This window comes from Bos indicus x Bos taurus, chromosome 1, assembly GCF_003369695.1.
Source record: "Bos indicus x Bos taurus breed Angus x Brahman F1 hybrid chromosome 1, Bos_hybrid_MaternalHap_v2.0, whole genome shotgun sequence".
NCBI lineage: Eukaryota > Metazoa > Chordata > Mammalia > Artiodactyla > Bovidae > Bos > Bos indicus x Bos taurus.
In genome coordinates, this window is record NC_040076.1 from 2602082 (window position 1) to 2620440 (window position 18359).

Below are 18359 nucleotides of genomic sequence, written 5' to 3' on the forward strand. Positions count from 1 at the left end.
GAGGAGACCAAGCGAGGGCAGGCGGGGGAAGCCGCATCCTCGCTCTCCCGGCATCCTCAGCGGTGGGACCTGCAGCCGCCGCCTGGGGAAACACGCCGCCCGAAGCGAAGGTCGCTGCGCGCGGAGGCGGCGGGCAGCTCACCGCTAAGCGACCCGCGGGGGCAGTCAGGGAGTGGGGCGGGACCTCCCACGACACCCCGCCCCTTCCCCGCTAAGGGGGCGGGCCTTCCGCCCCTCGGCCGCGGCGCAATGCGGAAGAGATGGACGCGCCGGAGCGGAAGTGACGGTTGCGGCGGCGGCGGCCGCGGAAGGAGGAGGAGGAGCCGGAGGAAGAGGTGAGACAGCCGGCCTGTGGGGGGGCGGGGAGCGGCTGCGGCCAGACCCACCCGCTGCGGGGCTCGCGGGCCGGCGCTTCCCGGAGCAGTCTCCGCCTCCGCAGCCCGGGCGGCAGCGGTGAGCGGCCACCGCCGGCAGCCCGGGTACGGGAGGGCAGGCAGGCAGGGTGGGTGGGGGACCGCCGGGTTTATGCGGGGCGCCGCGCCGGGCGGAGGGATGACTGAGGTGACAGCGGCTGTCAGCGCGCCTGCCCGCGGGAAAGGCAGCGAGTCCGTCTGAGCGCCGGGTCGTCTCTTCTGGCGTTTAATGGAGGGATGGGGCTGCTCAGGCGCTTGCGTCCTGGCCTGAGAAGGAGCCGCTTTCCGGGCTGTCGACGGCCCGGGACCCCCCGAGGAGCCCCGGTCCAGTCCCGAGTCGTCACTCTTCTCCCCACCCCGGGTGGCCATTGATATTTACCGGCCCCCGGACCCGTCAGCGGCGGTGCCCCGGGCTTGGGCTTGTGCGGCTTCTCTTCACCGCCGCTCCCCGCCCCGGGAGCTCCTGTGGTGTCGGATAATCCTTTCCCTTCTCTCACTCCTAAGGAGCTTTGAATCAGCCCTGTTCACCTTCCTTCCCACCTTCGTCTCCTCCCCCGCGCCCCCCAGCCCAGGGGATCGGTTTGAAGTTTCCGAATCGTTTTCCCTTTCAAACGGCAGTGAGAAATCCCGAAGCAGAAAGCTGATAAACCACTCCCGAGCGAAAATAGACTCATTTTTTTTTTCCTTTTTGGTAAACAGAAAGGGGAAACTCATCTTAACCAAACCGTTCTTGGAACTTGGAGTGATATGAGAACCCTGTCTTGCCTTGCTGTGAGACCACTTTCCCTCTTGCTTTTCGGTAAAAAATTAAGTGACGACTTATCTTTTGGAATAAACCATTCTGTCCCCGAGCTCTCTCCGCACCCCCTCCGCTCCACCCCCACCCCCCCCCCCCATCAAAACCTAGCAGGGGAGGACTTCGGGGTGGCTTGCAGTCCTTGCTGCAGAAGGAAACATTAGCTGTATTTGCTTTGCTTGATTTTCACAGGGCTGCCTCCGAAGAAAGGAGAATGGCGTTCAGCAAAGGATTTCGGATCTATCACAAATTGGATCCCCCACCTTTCAGCCTCATAGTGGAAACCAGGCATAAGGAAGAATGTCTCATGTTCGAGTCTGGGGCTGTAGCGGTGCTCTGTAAGTCTTCTCTCTCAACCCAGCTGATCAGGATCTGTTTGCTTGCAATAATTCAGATTCAACCTTTTTTTTTTTTTTTTTCTTTTTTTCAAAAGAAGATTCTGATAACCCCCTCATTGTATTTCACCTCACAGGTCATGCTTTTATTTCCTTTTAACCAGACCTTATTGTTTTTCAAAGTTTTCTTTGCCTGCTGCAGGTTTTTGATGAGGGTGGGGAGAGATGCCAGTTTGGGTACAGATTTTTGCTTTCTTGGGTTCTGCTGCTGCTTCTAAAAGTAAATCTTTCTTTCCAAAAAAATACAGTTGCAATGTATAGCATATCATGTAAACTTGTAAAACAGCTTGCTTGACATTTTTGCAGAATGAACAGAATTTCTTATACCTGATATTTGTTTAATATTTTTGGAATATATTATGATGAGGCTCTTATATTTTCATTAAGAAAATTTTAAACAACCTTTAAAATTTCATGTAAGGTAGGTGCTTGATTTCATATTGGTTAAGAAATTATTTTGATAGTTTATTTTAAAGAAAAGGACTACTGCAGCACAGGAAAAATAATAGATTAGTAAGGTTTGGGTTATTTTGTGGGCAGATGGATGAGATTAAAAATATAAATATTAATTTGAATATTACATTTTTTAGTATAAGATTTTGACAGGTAACTTCAGTTTGGGATTATTTCAAATGTGATTATTGTTAGAGGCTTTCTTGTGATAACTACTTGTTCTATATTATGTTTTTGCTATGTAGGATCAATTTGGATATTGGTCATATTTTTAAAAGTTAAAAATAACATTTGAAAGGCATACTTACAACTATAAACCCATGAGCATTAAAGTTTCTCCAGATTTGGTAGGGAAAGGCTGAAGACTGTAATATTTATATACAGAATATTAACATGCAGAATATTATGATCAGTTAAACCTGATCTTAATACTCAAAAATAATAAAATTTTACCCTGATTGTGGACATAGTGACATAATGGAAAATCTTAAGCAAAGAACAAAGTATAAGAAATACGTATTTTTTGGTAAATACAGTAACATGGTTTTAGTGAACAGGAAGAGGTTATATGTTTTCTAAGAAACAATTAGTAGCATGTGTTACAATCAGTCAGGACTTAGTTCGTTTACATTGTTATTTATACTTAAATCAACCAAACTGTTGCTTGCTACAGTGTTAATTTGCAAAGTATGTTTCTTTGTACTACAAGTCTCATACTGATGAATTCTATCTAGATCAAAGACTGTCTATGGGGAAAAGGTTTGTCTTAGCATATGAAACACTTTTCAGCTGCTTGTGTTTTGGTGGTTTCCTAATTTGTCTAAATTCTAAATGTTTCTTTAACGGTGATTGTTAGTAATACTAGGAAGTCGAATTTCTGGCTGCAAAGTATTTATTACCTATAGGTCAGGAAGCCTAAGGATAATCTTAATTCCAAACCTCCAGCAGTCCTCTTTTATGCCAAATAATGGTTTAAAAAAAAAAGTTAACTCCCCAGCTATCCATTTTGGCATTGCTGGCAGTGTGCTCAGTTGTGAATGACTCTTTTGTGACCCCTTGGACTAGAGCACCCCAGGCTCTTCTGTCCTTGTAATTCTCCAGGCAAAAATACTAGAGTGGGTTGCCATTTCCTACTCCAGGGGATCTTCCCCACCCAGGAATTAAACCTGCATGTCTTGTGTCTCCTGCATTGGCAGGCTTATTCTTTACCACTGCGTCATCCAGGAAGCCCATTTTTTAAGTTAGCGTTCATATTAAGAAAAAGAATATTAAAAACATTGTCTTTACTACTTATTAACTCTCTTTATTTTCATTAGCTTTAGACTGTATATATAAGTAATGGTTTTCAGGAGAAGAAAACTTCGAATGTTGCCTCTCTCTATAGAGCTCACATAAATGGATATTTAATTTTCTGAGTATGTCATTAGCTTTTCTATTGTAAAATTTAATATTTAAAATATTAATATTTAAGAGCTAACAGACCTTTTTATAAATCATTTGACTTGTAAAATTGACATTCTAGTCTGAATGCTACCAAGATGTGTACTGTGCTGTAGAATGTTCATTTTTAAAACCTTCACTTTTTTTTGAATACAAAAAAAAAAATGTACCCAGGGAATTGTGCTGGGAAAATACTGACTTGTTCTATTTATCTTCATCTTTCTTAGCCCTTTGAATTTCAGTGCATCTTGCATGTTAATCTACCAGAAGAATCTTCTAAAATCATTTTTGATATTTAACGAAAATGTTACCCCATTTTTCAGTAAGAGTAAGTTCAAACTCCTCAGCCTGTCAATTGAGGCCTTCCATCATTTGGCCCCACCCCATAATTCACTGTTGACCTCCTTTAAGGGAGACTGGTGTTACCTTAGCACCCTCCCAAAGTATTGTTCTTTTTCCAGCCCTCATCATCCTTTCTTCCTGGAATGATGGAATGCTTTTTTCTATCTTTCCAGTCAAAGCCAGTCAGTTCCAGCTTCAGGAGTCTTCTTCCTTCCAGAAGAATCTGCCCCACCCACCCCCTCCTTCTTATTCTTGTCTCTTCCTTCCCTGAATCTTGTGAACTTTAGTCTTTATCACAAGGTGAATGCTTTTTTTGTGCTGCCTTCATTGCTCTCTGTATGCTTGTATACAGTGGTGGAAGTGATCCTAGCAGGACTCAGCCTTCTGGTACCCAAAGTTTATGACTTCTATTGGCTCCAGTTGTCCAGCTCTAAAGTTTAAACAGTTAGACATCTTAGGCCATACATATCGTTAAAGATTAGTCACTTACTTTTCTTGGCATAGGCCAGAAGTGCCATGAGATACCCACCATGAAATGTCGTCTTTCCAATTACTGGCATACGTTAAAAAATAGGGTGCGAGTGAAAATCAGTTCCTGGATCCTCTTAGGGCTTGGGTATCCACTAATCAGTCCAGTCCTGTCTTCATGTTGATAAAAATGTTAAATCAGTCCTGATACTACAACTTAATCAGTCAGTGAACCAGTGTCTTTCAGCTCTGGATGCACATTACAATTTACAAATAGTGATGCCTGGGCTCCAGCCAGAGGTTCTGATATAATTAGATTGCGATGACTGTTTCTGAGCATGGTTTATGTAGGCTTTCTTATGATAGATTATGGCATAACTTTTCTGGCTTGCAGATTTTATCCAAAAATGACCATGTTTCCAGAATTTTAACGCTGTCGTTGTCTACTGTGGGGTCAGAATGGCACCCCACTCCAGTACTCTTGCCTGGAAAATCCCATGGTGGGCTACAGTCCATGGGGTCGCAAAGAGTTGGACACAACTGAGCACACACACGTACATGGCGTCAGTAATGAATTTTCTTAGAACTCAGCCTGAACCAAGTGCCGATGTTCCCGTAGCACTTTCAGTCTACGGGAACATCACAGAACGGGAAACTTGAAGTTTCTGTGTCTCAGTGCTGCACTCCTTGAGGGAAAGGCCCAGATCTCATTGTAATGTTTGTATCCCTAGTGTTTAGTTCAGTATCTTACCTGTATTGCAGAATAAATGATTATTAAATAAGTGGCATGGGGGAAGACTTACCTAAACTATATTATAGTATTCTGTGTTGAAAGTGTTGTACCTTTTCGTATAAAATTGATTCTGTATCTTTTAAAGAACTGCTGGTTGACCAAATTGCTGATTTAAAACACATATATTAACATGTTGTTTGGATTTGTTACTGAAAAATTCTGTTGGAAGTTTTAACTATTAGCATTAACTATTAACCACATCATTAAGGTTTTTCTGAAATGCCAGTTAAAATCTGTGATGAATGTTGTTTATAACTTCATAAGTACGATTAACAGTTTGTTTTAAAATTACTTTTCTATTTAGGTAGAAAAACATTTTGTTATTTCTTTCATTGCATGTATTTAACAACCTTCTGAAACATTCTTAGATAATAGTTAATATGCTTTTTAGTAGCATGCTCATTTTTAGTGTTAGTCGTTTTTTAAAATTACCAGTTCAGAAAAATATTCAGTTGAACTGAAAATTTGGTGTCTGTGGAGCAGTGACCCAGGGTATCAGCTGTGACTAGTATACTGTGCTGAAACAGCATAAGCAGCAAGTGTGATGGTCAACAAGTTATAACACTACATATTTCTTCTTGGAACTAATGTAATGTAGTAAGAGATAAAAGAAGACATCTGTCAGTTTTGTGTGGAGTTCAGTTTTTCTCCTCTTTATACGGTTAGACACATGAAAAGACCATCACGAGGGAAGGACAAGTAGCCAGTCAGACAGACAGATGCATAAAATGCACAGGCTATCTTGTTGTTTTTCAGCCCATCTCATGTTTCTGTAAAGGGAAATAATTTGCTTTATAATTGTATCCTAAATAGAAGATGGAGTAAAGAGAAGGTCAGCCCAGAGGAAATGGAGGATGATGCTCAAAATAGAATTTATGAATCACCTGTTTAAAAGATGGGGATGTAAATTGTTGATATAAATTCCTGACTCTTAAAAGGAGAGCTTCTGTTCTTTGGTATCACATGCTGATGTGGTAGGAAGGATTAATTGCTTTTATCTGCCTAGTGGCAAGATTATTTTCAGGCCTTAACTCTGGACATAGTTTTACCCCAGGCTGTTAGTCTAAGTTTTTTGTCTACCTCATTTTTTTTCCCTCTCTTTTGTCTTATCATGGAAACATGAGCCATAAAACTTTAGGACAGTATTCTCCAGATCTCTGTCACAGAACGTGAAGTGAAACTGCATACTGTGAAGGAGTCATAATTGCCATTTACTGAAAGTTACTCTGCTAGTCCAACATTAAGCTAGAGGTGCCTAAACTCTCTTGTCTCATGGCATCTTGGGGTCTCATTAAGTTTTTAACAGCACCCTTAAGTCACTGTTATGTTCATTAAGTAGTTAGGTCCAAATAATAAACATTTACATCCCAACAACTTTAGTAGCTGTTTGGAAAAAATGATGCCAAGAAATTGAAAATAATTTACTTTGTTCGTAAATAACCACAATTATTTACTCAAAGTTTGGGGTGCCTGCTAAGCACTGAACAGCTTTTCAAACCTTGGCACCAGATTGAACTGAACAGCACCACCCTCATTGCCTGTTCCGCATTGACTTTGGAGTGGAAGTGTTTTGTTTTGTTTTGTTTTTTAGTCAGAGAAACCACTGAAAACTCAGCTGCCCAAAGATATGATGTCATAAAGGAATGTACTGCAATCAAATGTTAAAAACTCTAAACCACCCTAGTGTAATAGTTTGGGCAGTTCTTAGCATGTAGTGAGTATTTCCGTGTTTCCTTCCATTTAAAATATCCTTCATCTCTCCTGGGAGTTTGCTGAAGTGTCCTGGACCTTCTCAGCATAGAGTTTAGACTGTGGCACTAGACTTGCTTTATTTCATTAAATTCTGTGGGTTGTACTTTTATCCCCATTTCGAAAAAGTGGAAACTGAGGCTTGGAGAGATTAAATAACTACTCCAATGACATAGTCTTAGCATTTGCTTTTTCACCGTAATTATTATTTGGGCTGCTGTTAGGGTGGTGGTTATTGTTTGGGGGGTTGAGGAATGAATAGCAAAAAGACAAGAATGCCTATAGAATTTTAAAGTTGAGTGAAATGGGCAGCATTTTCTAACGAGGGAAGTGTTAAACCTGCTGTGTTTTGCCTACAAATTATTACTATATAAGGGAAAAAACATGGTTTGATTTAGCATTAGGTCATTAAAAAACCAGGTTTCTTTGCCAGGCCAAGTTAAATGTCAGCTTTTAGAATTTTGGATGACAACTGTGGTAGGTGGTGATAAAAAGCAGTATCCGTAGTTTTTTCTTTTTTTTAATTGCCACATGCTACCAGTCACCATGATTGCCCTTTAGATAAGTTACAGTGCTTTATCTTTTTTTAAGAAAAAATTTCAAGCTGAAAGAAGTGACTTTTTTATAGTTGACTTTTGCTGCACAGAAAAATGAATTTTAGACTTGTTAGATACGACTTTATGTTAGGGTTGCAAAATTTCACTTTTTTTCTGTAAATAATTTTTGGAATGTTCATATTTAATAAAAAAGAAAGTAAATAGCAACTTTTAAATATCAATGCTTAAAAAAAGAAAATTACCCTTCCTCCTCCATCCTGGGCAGCAGGGTTGTTCAGTGGCTCAGTCGTGTCTGACTCTTTGCGACCCCATGGACTGCAGCACACCAGGCCTCCCTGTCCTTCACTAACTCCCGGAGTTTGCTCAAACTCGTGTTCATCAAGTCAGTGATGCCATCCAACTGTTTTGTCCTCTGTTGTCCCCTTCTCTTCCTGCCTTCAGTCTTTCCCATCGTCAGGGACTTTTCCAATGATTCATTTCTTCTCATCAGATGGCCAAAGTATTGGAGCTGTAGCTTCAGCATCAGTCCTTTCAATGAACATTCAAGACTGATTTCCTTTACTAGCGACTGCTTTGGTCTCCTTGCCGTCCAAGGGACTCTCAAGAGTCTTCTCCAATACCACAGTTCAAAAGCATCAGTTCTTTCTTTTTTTTTTTTTTTAAAGCATCAGTTCTTTGGTGCTCAGCTTTCTTTATAGTCCAACTCTCACATCCATACATGACTACTGGAAAAACCATAGCTTTGACTAGATGGACCTTTGTTGGCAAAGTAATGTCTCTGCTTTTTAAAGTGCTGTCTAGGTTTGTCATAGCTTTTCTTCCAGGGAGCAAGCATCTTAATTTCACGGCTGCAGTCACCATCAGCAGTGATTTTGGAACCCAAGAAAATAAAGTCTGTCACTATTTCCATTGTTTCCCCATCTATTTGCCATGAAGTGATGGGACCAGATGCCATGATCTTAATTTTGTAAATGTTGAGTTTTAAGCCAGCTTTTTCACTATCTTTTTACCTTCATCAAGAAGCCCTTTAGTTCCTCTTTGCTTTCTGCCATAAGGGTGGTATCATCTGCCTATCTGAGATTATTGATATTTCTCCCTGCAATCTGGATTCCAGCTGTACTTCATTCAGTGCAGCATTTCACATGATGTATTCTGCATATAAGTTAAATAAGCAGGGTGACTATATACAACCCTGATATACTCCTTTTCCAAGTTGGAACCAGTCCGTTGTTCCATATCCAGTTCTAACTGTTACTTCTTGACCTCTATACAGATTTCTCAGGAGGCAGATGAGGTGGTCTGGTTTTCCATTCTCTTTAAGAATTTTCCACAGTTTGTTGTGATCCACACAGGCAAAGACTTTAGCAGTCAATAAAGCAGAAGTAGATGTTTTTCTGGAATTCTCTTACCTTTCCTATGGTCTAGTGGATGTTGGCAGTTTGAACTCTGGTTCCTCTGCCTTTTCTAAATCCAACTTGCACATCTGGAAGTTCTTGGTCCACATACTGATGAAGCCTAGGTTATCCTGTTGTTATAACATAGGGCTCATAGTAGTTCCTGGGCTTCCCAGGTGGCTCAGTGGTAAAGAACCCGCCTCCCAGTACTGGAAACTCATGCTTGATTGCTGGGTCAGGAAAATCTCTTGGAGAAGGAAATGGCAGCCCACTCCAGTATTCTTGCATGGGAAATCCCATGGGCTTAGGGGCCTGGAGGGCTATAGTACATGGGTTTGCAAAGAGTCAGATACCACTGAGCAACTAAACAACAATAGTAGGTCCTAAGTGCTTTCATTTTTTGCCACTTAAGTTTGCTATAAGAAAATTAAGGGTGAAGGCAAAATTTCTGTCTCACTGAATAGTAAAGCCTAATTATGTGACCTTTTAAAAGAATATTTATTTATTTATTTATTTGACTGCACCAGTTCTTAGTTATAGCATGTGGAATCTAGTTTCCCGACCAGGGATTGAACCTGGGTCCCCTGCATTGGGAGTTCAGTTTTAGCCGCTGGACTACCAGAGAAATCCTATGTCTCAGATTTTCTAAATTGTCCTTAAAATATAGCTTAATGGTATAACAGGATCTAGATTTGTCCTCCCACTTTATATAATAACAACAAAACAAACAAAAAATGTGAAACAGTTGTCAGCTCTTGAACCATAGGCAGCACAAGACACTGATCCCTGAGAGAAGGGAAACAAATGAGGTGATTCTTGTTTGTGGGTTGCTGCCTTGAGAGTTTCCAGGCTACAATAGCATCAGGAGGAACCCAGACAAAGCCTGGCAGTCTCCCCGAATTGAGACAGAGTAGGGACTTTGGGGAAACTGGGGCATCTAGAGTTCTCAGGACTGAGTACCAGCATAAGGATATCTGCACAGAGCTCCTGAGATGCATGGTGGGTTCCACGTGGTCCCTCAGCTGAGTTCTGTTTGGTACCAGTGTGAGAGGAAGCTACCAAGACTGGGAAAGAAGCACCCAAAAGGAGCCAGCAGAAAAATTCCTGGTGCTCACCCAGGTCTGGGAATAGGTCATGGTCCAAACAGCCAGAATTGAGAAAGCTGTTTGGTTTGAGCACCCCGAGAGGGGTATATATTGGTTCATTAGTGGGCCCAAGTTGCTCTCAACCACATGCTGCTCTGGTCCTGCCCAACAGGCTTCAAAGCAACACCCAAAGGGATCAAACTGTTTGCAAATAGTTTCCAAATAGCTCAACTGTATCACAGAACACAGTTTAGCACTGTTCACAGGAACACAAAGTGTATATACATATATCCAGCATTCAACCCTGTAAATTTCACAGTGTCTGGCATTCAATTAAAAATTACCATGCATGCAAAGAAGCAAGAAAATATGCCACATAACGAGAAAAGTCAATCTGTAGAAACAGATGCTCAAATTAATAAGAACATTAAAACAGCTATTATAAATATACTCCGTATGTTCAGGAACACAAGAAAGAATGAGCATGTTAAGGAGAGGTATACAAAATGTGAAAGACCCAAATCAGACTTCTAGAAATGAAAACAGCAATGTCTGAAATGAAAAAAATACACTGATAGGGATTAATAGATTAGACTGCAGAATAAATGAATGACAAATTTGAAGATGCAATAATAGACAACTCAAATGAAACATGGGGAAAAAGACTTAAATAGATAAACAGAACATCAGAGGGCTGTGGGAAAATCTCAAGTGGCCGGATATATACACATGGGCTTCCCTGATGGCTCAGCTGGTTAAGAACCTGCCTGCCAATGCAGGAGACACAAGAGGTACAGGTTTGATCCCTGGGTTGGGAACATCCCCTGGAGGAGGGATTGGCAATCCACTCCAGTATTCTTGCCTGGAGAATCACATGGACAGAGGAGCATGGCAGGCTACAGTCCATGGGGTCGCAAAGAATTGGATATGAATGAAGTGACTGAGCACACACACATGTATATATAGTTGGAATCCTAAAAGGGAGGGGTGGAGCCGGGAAATATTTGAAGAAATTGTGGCTGATAATTTTCCAAAGTTGATGAAAACTATAAATCCACAGATCCTAGAAGCTAAATGAACCATAAGCAGAAGAAACATGAAGAGAAAGAACTACACATGGTCAAATTGCTTAAAACCAGTGACAGAAAAATTCTAAAAATAATCCAAGAAAGAAAAAAGACATATGTGTAGAGGAATGAAGACACGAATCATGATAGACATTTCTTTAGAAGCAATTTAACCTGGGACTTCCCTGGTGGTCCAGTGGTTAAGACGCCACACTTCCAGTGCCGGGAATGTGGATTAGATCCCTGGATGAGCGGCTAAGATCCCACATGCTGTGCAGCATGACTCAAAAAAAGAAAAAAGAAACAGTCCAACCCAGAGGAGAAAGAGCTAGGTCTTTAATGAGCTGAAATGGAAAAAAAACAGAAGAATAATGAAAAAAAAAAACCAAAACAAAACCCAAAACCTGTCCATCTAGAATTCTGTACTCCATCACAAAGAAAGGTGATGTAAAGACTTTTTAGATGTTCAAAAGCCAAAACAAAATGAGCTAATTATATGAATAGCGATTTAGATTAGTATTGCTTTTCTTTATATCTAGTGCCAGTATTTTCAGAAATTCTGAGTTTATAAAGACTGAGTCAGTTTTGTTAATTGTGTATATGTGTGTGTGTGTTATTTGCTTAGTTGTGTCCGATTCTTTGTGACCCCATGTACTGTAGCCCTCCAGGCTCCTCTGTCTGGAATTTTCCAGGCAAGAATACTGGAGTGGGTTGCCATTTCCTTCAACGTGGGAATCTTCCCGACCCAGGGATCAAACCCAGGTCTCCTGAATTGCAGGCAGATTATTTGCCACCTGAGCCTCCAGGGAAGCCCATTTTGTTACTTAGTTATGTTTAAACTCTAAACTTGAAAGATGCAGAAAGAGTGGAATGGACTTATGCAGTTGGGGTTAGCTTTGTAAGTAGAGTGCCAGAAGGAGGTTTATCTGTAAAAAATTGTGTCTTATGTTTTGATGGTGACACAGTTGCTTGAGATTTTTAATAGTTGTTAATAAGAATTTGTGTTTTATCTTTTTCCACTAAAATAGGTTTTGCCTGTTTGCCTATAATGTAAGCCATTGTTATCCCTCTGTAATGTTCTACAGTATGAGCAGAGCATTCATGTTGGCATACATTTCGTAGCCACTGAACTAATAGAATTACTGTGAGTGCATTTGGAGAGATGCATTAACTCTCCCTCGTCAACTGGACACTATTTAATTACTCCCACATTTCAGGTTGAAAGACTGTATGTGCCCTTTACACTCCTAGATGATTCTGAGATAACTTAAGTCAGTTAAAAGTAAAAAGAGGGACTTCCCTGGTAGTCCAGTGGTTAAGAATTTGTCTACCAATGCAGGGGATGAGGGTTTGATTCCTGGTCAGGGAACTAAAATCCCACATGCAGTAGGGCAAGTAAGCCTGTGCACCGAGACTGGAGAGCCAGCCACTCTAGAGCCCAGCCCATGCACCGTAACAAGAGCAGCCTGGCGCCCTGCAGGCCATGGGGTTGCACAGAGCCGGACGCGACTGAGCCACTGAACTGCGCTGAAGACCATAGGATGGGGTTCCCAGGTGGCTCAGTGGTAAAGAATCCGCCTGCCAAGCAGCAGACGTGGGTTCGATCCCTAGGTCTGGAAGATCCCCTGAGAAGGAAATGGCAACCCATTCCAGTATTCTTGCCTGCAAAATCCTGTGGACAGAGAAGCCTGGTGGGCTACAGTCCATGGGGTCACCAAAGGGTTGTGGACACAACTTAGCAACTAAACAACAGCAACAGACCATAGGATTACTGTAGTCTGTTGACTACCTTACTGAAATGTAGATAAACAAAGTCTTTTAATATCCTGTGGTTCATATTCTAAGCATAGGCAGGATGAATCATACTATTAAGTAAATTCCTAGCTGCTGGTACATTAGTGCTCGTTAGTGGTCTGTCTTGGTCAGCGCTAGGGAAGTGACGTTGGAGAATGGGGTAGAAATGTAGTTACCAGATGTGTAGATGTTACAACACTGTGTGGGACTGACACAGAGCTGGGTAAAATAATTACTGATTGTGGACGGCACAGTTGAGATCCAACTTTTTTAGACTGAGAAAATGGATTAGAACCTGAAACATGAAAAATGCACTTTCCCCTTGTTTAATTTTTGTGTCCATTCCTGAACCACGTGCTGTGTGTGTAGGGCCAGCAGGACTGCTTGGGTTGGACAGATGATTGGCAACAGGAGACAACTTTGTGTAGTTGTCTGAGTTCCCATAAAGCCGCTACCAGCAGGATGCTACATAGTAAGGAAGGGTTGATGGCCACCTTGACCACTGTGTTCCTTCAAACCTGCTCTTCCTTCAGTCTTCTTTACTCGGGGAGTTGCCCTCCATCCCCCTGGCTGTTTAAACCAGAACTTAAGAATCACCCTCTACCCCTCCTTCACTCTGGTTTTACACATTCACTCCATTACCAAATCCAGTCAACTCAACCTCCTAATTTCATTGAGAATCCATGCAGTTTACCATTTCAGCTGGTTTTGCATCAGTAATGCCACTGCATTCTTTTTCATGGACCATTGTAATTGCCTCAACTGGTCTCCCTGCTTCCACTCTCCCCACCCAACTCTGCAGTGTTTTTAAATATGCAGTTTACTTTTTTAATGTTTTAAAAGTTTGTTTATTTTGACTGCGCTGTGTCTTTGTTGCTGCGCCTGGGTTTCCTCTAGTTATAGCGAGCAGGGCCTATTTTGTTGCGGGGCATGGGCTCTAGGCGTGCAGGCCCAGTGGGCATGGTGCATGGGTTTAGCTGTCCTGTGGCACTTGGAATCTTCCTAGCACAGGGAACTTTTGACCCCTGCATTGGCAGGTGGATTCTTAGCCACTGGACCACCAGGAAAGTCCTAAATACACAATTGAGATCTTATTCGCCTGCTCAATACCCTTCAGTGGTTGGCCACTGAACTTAAAATGCAGAGTCTTTAAAATGGCCTGCAGTGAAGTGGAGCCCTGCCCCCCTCCTCACTCTTACACTGTACTGTCTCTTGGTTTCTGTGTTCCAGCCACATTGGCCCTTTTTTAAGTTATGAATGTCTCAAATTCTTTCTGGTCTCAGGGTCTTCACATATGCTGTTGCTTCTGCTCAAGATTTTATTTTTAAAAATAAACTTGTTCACACATGTGGAAAAGTACATAAACCATAAATGTTCAACTTGATGACTTATTACAGAGTGAACATATTAATGTTGCCACTACCAGGTTGAGAACTAGAACATTATTGCTGGCTCTCCTTTCCAATTATTATCTCCATCATGATATGCAGAGATCATAACTGCACGATTGCTTGCATCATAGATTAGTTCTGTCTGGTTTCCAACTTAACATAAATGAAATCATTCAGTAAGTATTCTCTTGCACCCAGCTTCTTTCATTCAGTGTTAAATATGGGAGATCTTGCTTGTGATAGCGTATAGCAGTAGTTTATTCATTTTCATTGCTATGTAGTATTCCATTGTATGAATGTTCTGGTGTTCTGTTGACATTGGCTTTATTTTCAATTTTTTCTATTACAGATGATTCTAGTATGAACATCCTTCTACATGTCTTTCGGTGCACATACTTTAATTTCTCTGTTGGATATTCTTAGGAATGAAATTTCTGGTTTTAGGGTATATGGATGTTCCTGGAACACTCTTAACCTTTACTCTTCAGATACCAACTAAAAGGTCACTTCCACAGGCAGGCAGGCAGGCAGGCCTGCCTCCAACAAACAATTTTAAATTAGGTTCTCTTGCTGCAGTCTATTGGAACTCCATCATTGTGCTTAATATAATTTTGCACTTGTGTGATTATATAATGCCTGTCTTCCCAATGGAAGGTATTAGGGCACTGACTTTTTTTATTCCTGGAATAGACATTCAGTACAGACTTATTGCACCAATGAGTGAAAGGTTATTTTGAAATGTTACTAAGATTGGGGTGTATAATTTATATAGAACACTAATTTGGACAGTGGGTTATCTTTCAGCTAAAAGTTTAGTTATTTAATAGTACAAAGAAAACCATTTTCTTTTCAAATAATTTTTTTCTTTATGTATGATAAAATTGAAAGAGGCTTTCTTGCCAGCTGCTTACATGATCTTAAATGAATCACTTAACCTCTAGTCTTTTTCTTCTGGAAATGAGTAGCTTGGCCTGTAGACCTCGAGGATCCTCTGACTTGAGGCTCTCTACATGCAAATAAGCCAACCACAAAGTGCGGTGCATGCAACCTCAGGCAAATTGTGATTCTAGGCAGGGTATGCCGATTTGTCATCTTGTTTTCATATTCTTACCGGCTTTTTTCAGCTTGGTCTTCTGAATCAGCTAAGGAAAGGTGTCTGTTCCCACCTGGAAGGCTTGAGCCACAGTAGAAGGTTGACCTTGGATGGCAGGATCTTAACTGAGTAATGTAATTATTTAGCTTGAAGTATTGTAATTCATCAGAAGTTAGAGGAATCTACATTTAAATTTAATTCAGAAATACCATGGACGTTTTTAAAGAAATGACATTTTTTTTTTTTATTACTCAAAAATGCTTCATTTTTTATTTAGTTTTCTGACTCTGTGCTTGTGCTTTCAACACTTTCACAACGATCTTCTGCTCCTCTTTAAGGAAAGCGTGCTTGATCCTGTCACGGACACATTTAGCACACATGGAACCACCATAGGCTTGGCTGACATGCTTATTCATTTTAGACAATCTCATGAGAACTTTAGGTTTCACAGCACGAACACCTCTAAGTCAGCCTGGGCACACACCACATGCAGATTTTGGTTTTTTCCCAATCTCCTTGGTATAAAGGTAAACAACTGTATTACCAGGGGTTCGGGACAGCCTGGTTTTGTTAGAGGCTGTATTGTAGGACAGCCTACGATGGTATGTCAGACGTTGCACCATCCTGAATGCCTGTAGCTGCCATCCCCACAAGAGGAAAAAGGAAGTCCTTGCAGGTTCAAGAAATGACATTTTAAATTATCTGATGATCTTAGATCATAAGATCTAATTTTGCTTCTTTGGGTTCAGATGGTGGGGTTATTAGCAAGGCGGGTATGACCACCATGTCACAGTTATCCTGTTTATTAAGCCTCTATTTAGATTCATAACTCAGGAAAGTCAATAAATAGGTATATGATTGTTTTCATCTGAATTTCTGTACCTGATCTTTTTTTAAAATTTGTTTATTTTCAATTGACAGATAATTGCTTTACAGTATTATATTGGTTTCTATCAAACATCAGCCTGAATGAGCCATAGGTTTACCCATGTCCCCTCCCACTTGAGCATCTCTCCCACCTCCCTCCCCCTGCCACCCTTCTAGGTTGGTACTGAGCCCCAGTTTCAGTTCCTGAGTCATACAGCAAATTCCCATTGGCTCTCTATTTTGCATATGGTAACATATGTTCCATGTTACTCTCTCCATATATCTCAACCTCTCCTTCCTCCCCACAGCCATGTCCACCAGTCTGTTCTCAATGTCTGTGTCTCCATTGCTGCTCTGCAAATAGGTTCATCAGTACTACCTTTCTAGATCCCATATATATGTGTTAGTATACAATATCTCCAAATAGGAAAAGGAGTATGTCAAGGCTGTATATTGTCACCCTGCTTATTTAACTTATATGCAGAGTACATCATGAGAAACGCTGGACTGGCAGAAACACAAGCTGGAATCAAGATTGCCGGGAGAAATATCAATAACCTCAGATATGCAGATGACACCACCCTTATGGCAGAAAGTGAAGAGGAACTAAAAAGTCTCTTGATGAAAGTGAAAGAGGAGAGTGAAAAAGTTGGCTTAAAGCTCAGCATTCAGAAAACGAAGATCATGGCACCCAGTCCCATCACTTCATGGCAAATAGATGGGAAAACAGTGGAAACAGTGTCACTTTATTTTTTGGGGCTCCAAAATCACTACAGATGGTGACTGCAGCAATGAAATTAAAAGATGCTTACTCCTTGGAAGGAAAGTTTTGTCCAACCTAGATAGCATATTCAAAAGCAGAGACATTACTTTGCCAACAAAGGTCCGTCTAGGCAAGGCTATGGTTTTTCCAGTGGTCATGTATGGATGTGAGAGTTGGACTGTGAAGAAGGCTGAATGCTGAAGAATTGATGCTTTTGGAATGTAGTGTTGGAGAAGACTCTTGAGAGTCCCTTGGACTGCAAGGATAGCCAACCAGTCCATTCTGAAGGAGATCAGCCCTGGGATTTCTTTGGAAGGAATGATGCTAAAGCTGAAACTCCAGTACTTTGGCCACCTCATGTGAAGAGTTTTCTCATTGGAAGAGACCCTGATGCTGGGAGGGATTGGGGGCAGGAGGAGAAGGGGGATGACAGAGGATGAGATGGCTGGATGGCATCACTGACTCGATGGACGTGAGTCTGAGTGAACTCCGGGAGTTGGTGATGGACAGGGAGGCCTGGTGTGCTGTGATTCATGGGGTCACAAAGAGTCAGACAGGACTGAGCGACTGAACTGAACTGAACTGAACTGATACAATATTTGTTTTTCTGTGTACCTGATACTATGTTTCATTATTTGCCATAAATTCTCATTTGAAAAGAGAGGTATAACACCAGCAATGCTGAGTAATGCCAGTCACGTCATATGACATAGTACCATAAAAGTAAGCCAGTCGAACAGAAAAGGTGTTGAATATTGTGATAGAGAACAATTGGTAGGTTAAATTTTGATAGAGAACAATTGATCTATTTATACACTGAGTGTTTTCTGTAGTCTATAAAGAGATCAAAGAGTTTATAAAGCTATATATAGGTTTATAGCTTCTATTTTCATTATTTTCCTGTAGCTTAAATAGGAAATGTAGATTAGGCCTACCTTCAGACATTAATTTGTTCAATTCAAAAACTGTGAAACACCCTCAGAGCTAAAATAATGACTAAAATTGTAGGATATCACTAGCTCATGGCTTTGGTAGTTTTAAATACTTATTAACTACTTCTCCGATGGTAGGTGAAGGCAACCTTATGATCTTCCAACTATAACTTTGACAGGGGGCTCCCCTGGTAGCTCAGTGATAAAGAATTTGCCTGCCAATGCAGGGGACACAAGTTACATCCCCGGTCCAGGAAGATCCCACATGCTGTGGGACAACTAAGTCCATGTGCCACAACTACGAGGCCACAACCACTAAGTCACCTGGGAAGCCCCATCAGCATAAGAAGGACTATTTTCTATGAGAAATATGCAAAAGATTTATGACAGAATACTAGCAATATATTTCATCCTTAAATATTTTTTGGAGAGTATGTGCTTATAGCACATATTTTATTTTGCTTTAAATTCTTTTCTGTGACCTGATTCCTGTTCATATATTCAGTAGGAGTAGAATCCTAGGGCCTTCAGATAATCAATCCTAATGATATGAGATTATACTTAAAA

General features: G+C 41.2%; 1 protein-coding gene and 1 pseudogene across 15 annotated transcripts in view; one reads left to right on the forward strand and one right to left on the reverse strand.

Moving 5' to 3' along the window:
• The first annotated feature begins 234 nt into the window (after window positions 1–234).
• SYNJ1 (synaptojanin 1) overlaps window positions 235–18359 on the forward strand; it is a 90949-nt gene continuing 72824 nt past the window's right edge. For 14 of the 15 annotated variants that reach the window (XM_027534827.1, XM_027536290.1, XM_027536203.1 and 11 more), the window contains exons 1-2: window positions 235–335; window positions 1402–1547. In XM_027534827.1, the coding sequence (XP_027390628.1) occupies window positions 250–335; window positions 1402–1547 (232 nt within the window). In that variant the 5' untranslated portion in view covers window positions 235–249. Of the gene's footprint in view, window positions 336–358; window positions 480–1401; window positions 1548–18359 lie in introns of those variants that run through there. The other variant, XM_027537165.1, reaches the window with a different exon arrangement.
• Window positions 15443–16081, reverse strand: LOC113889879 (annotated as a pseudogene).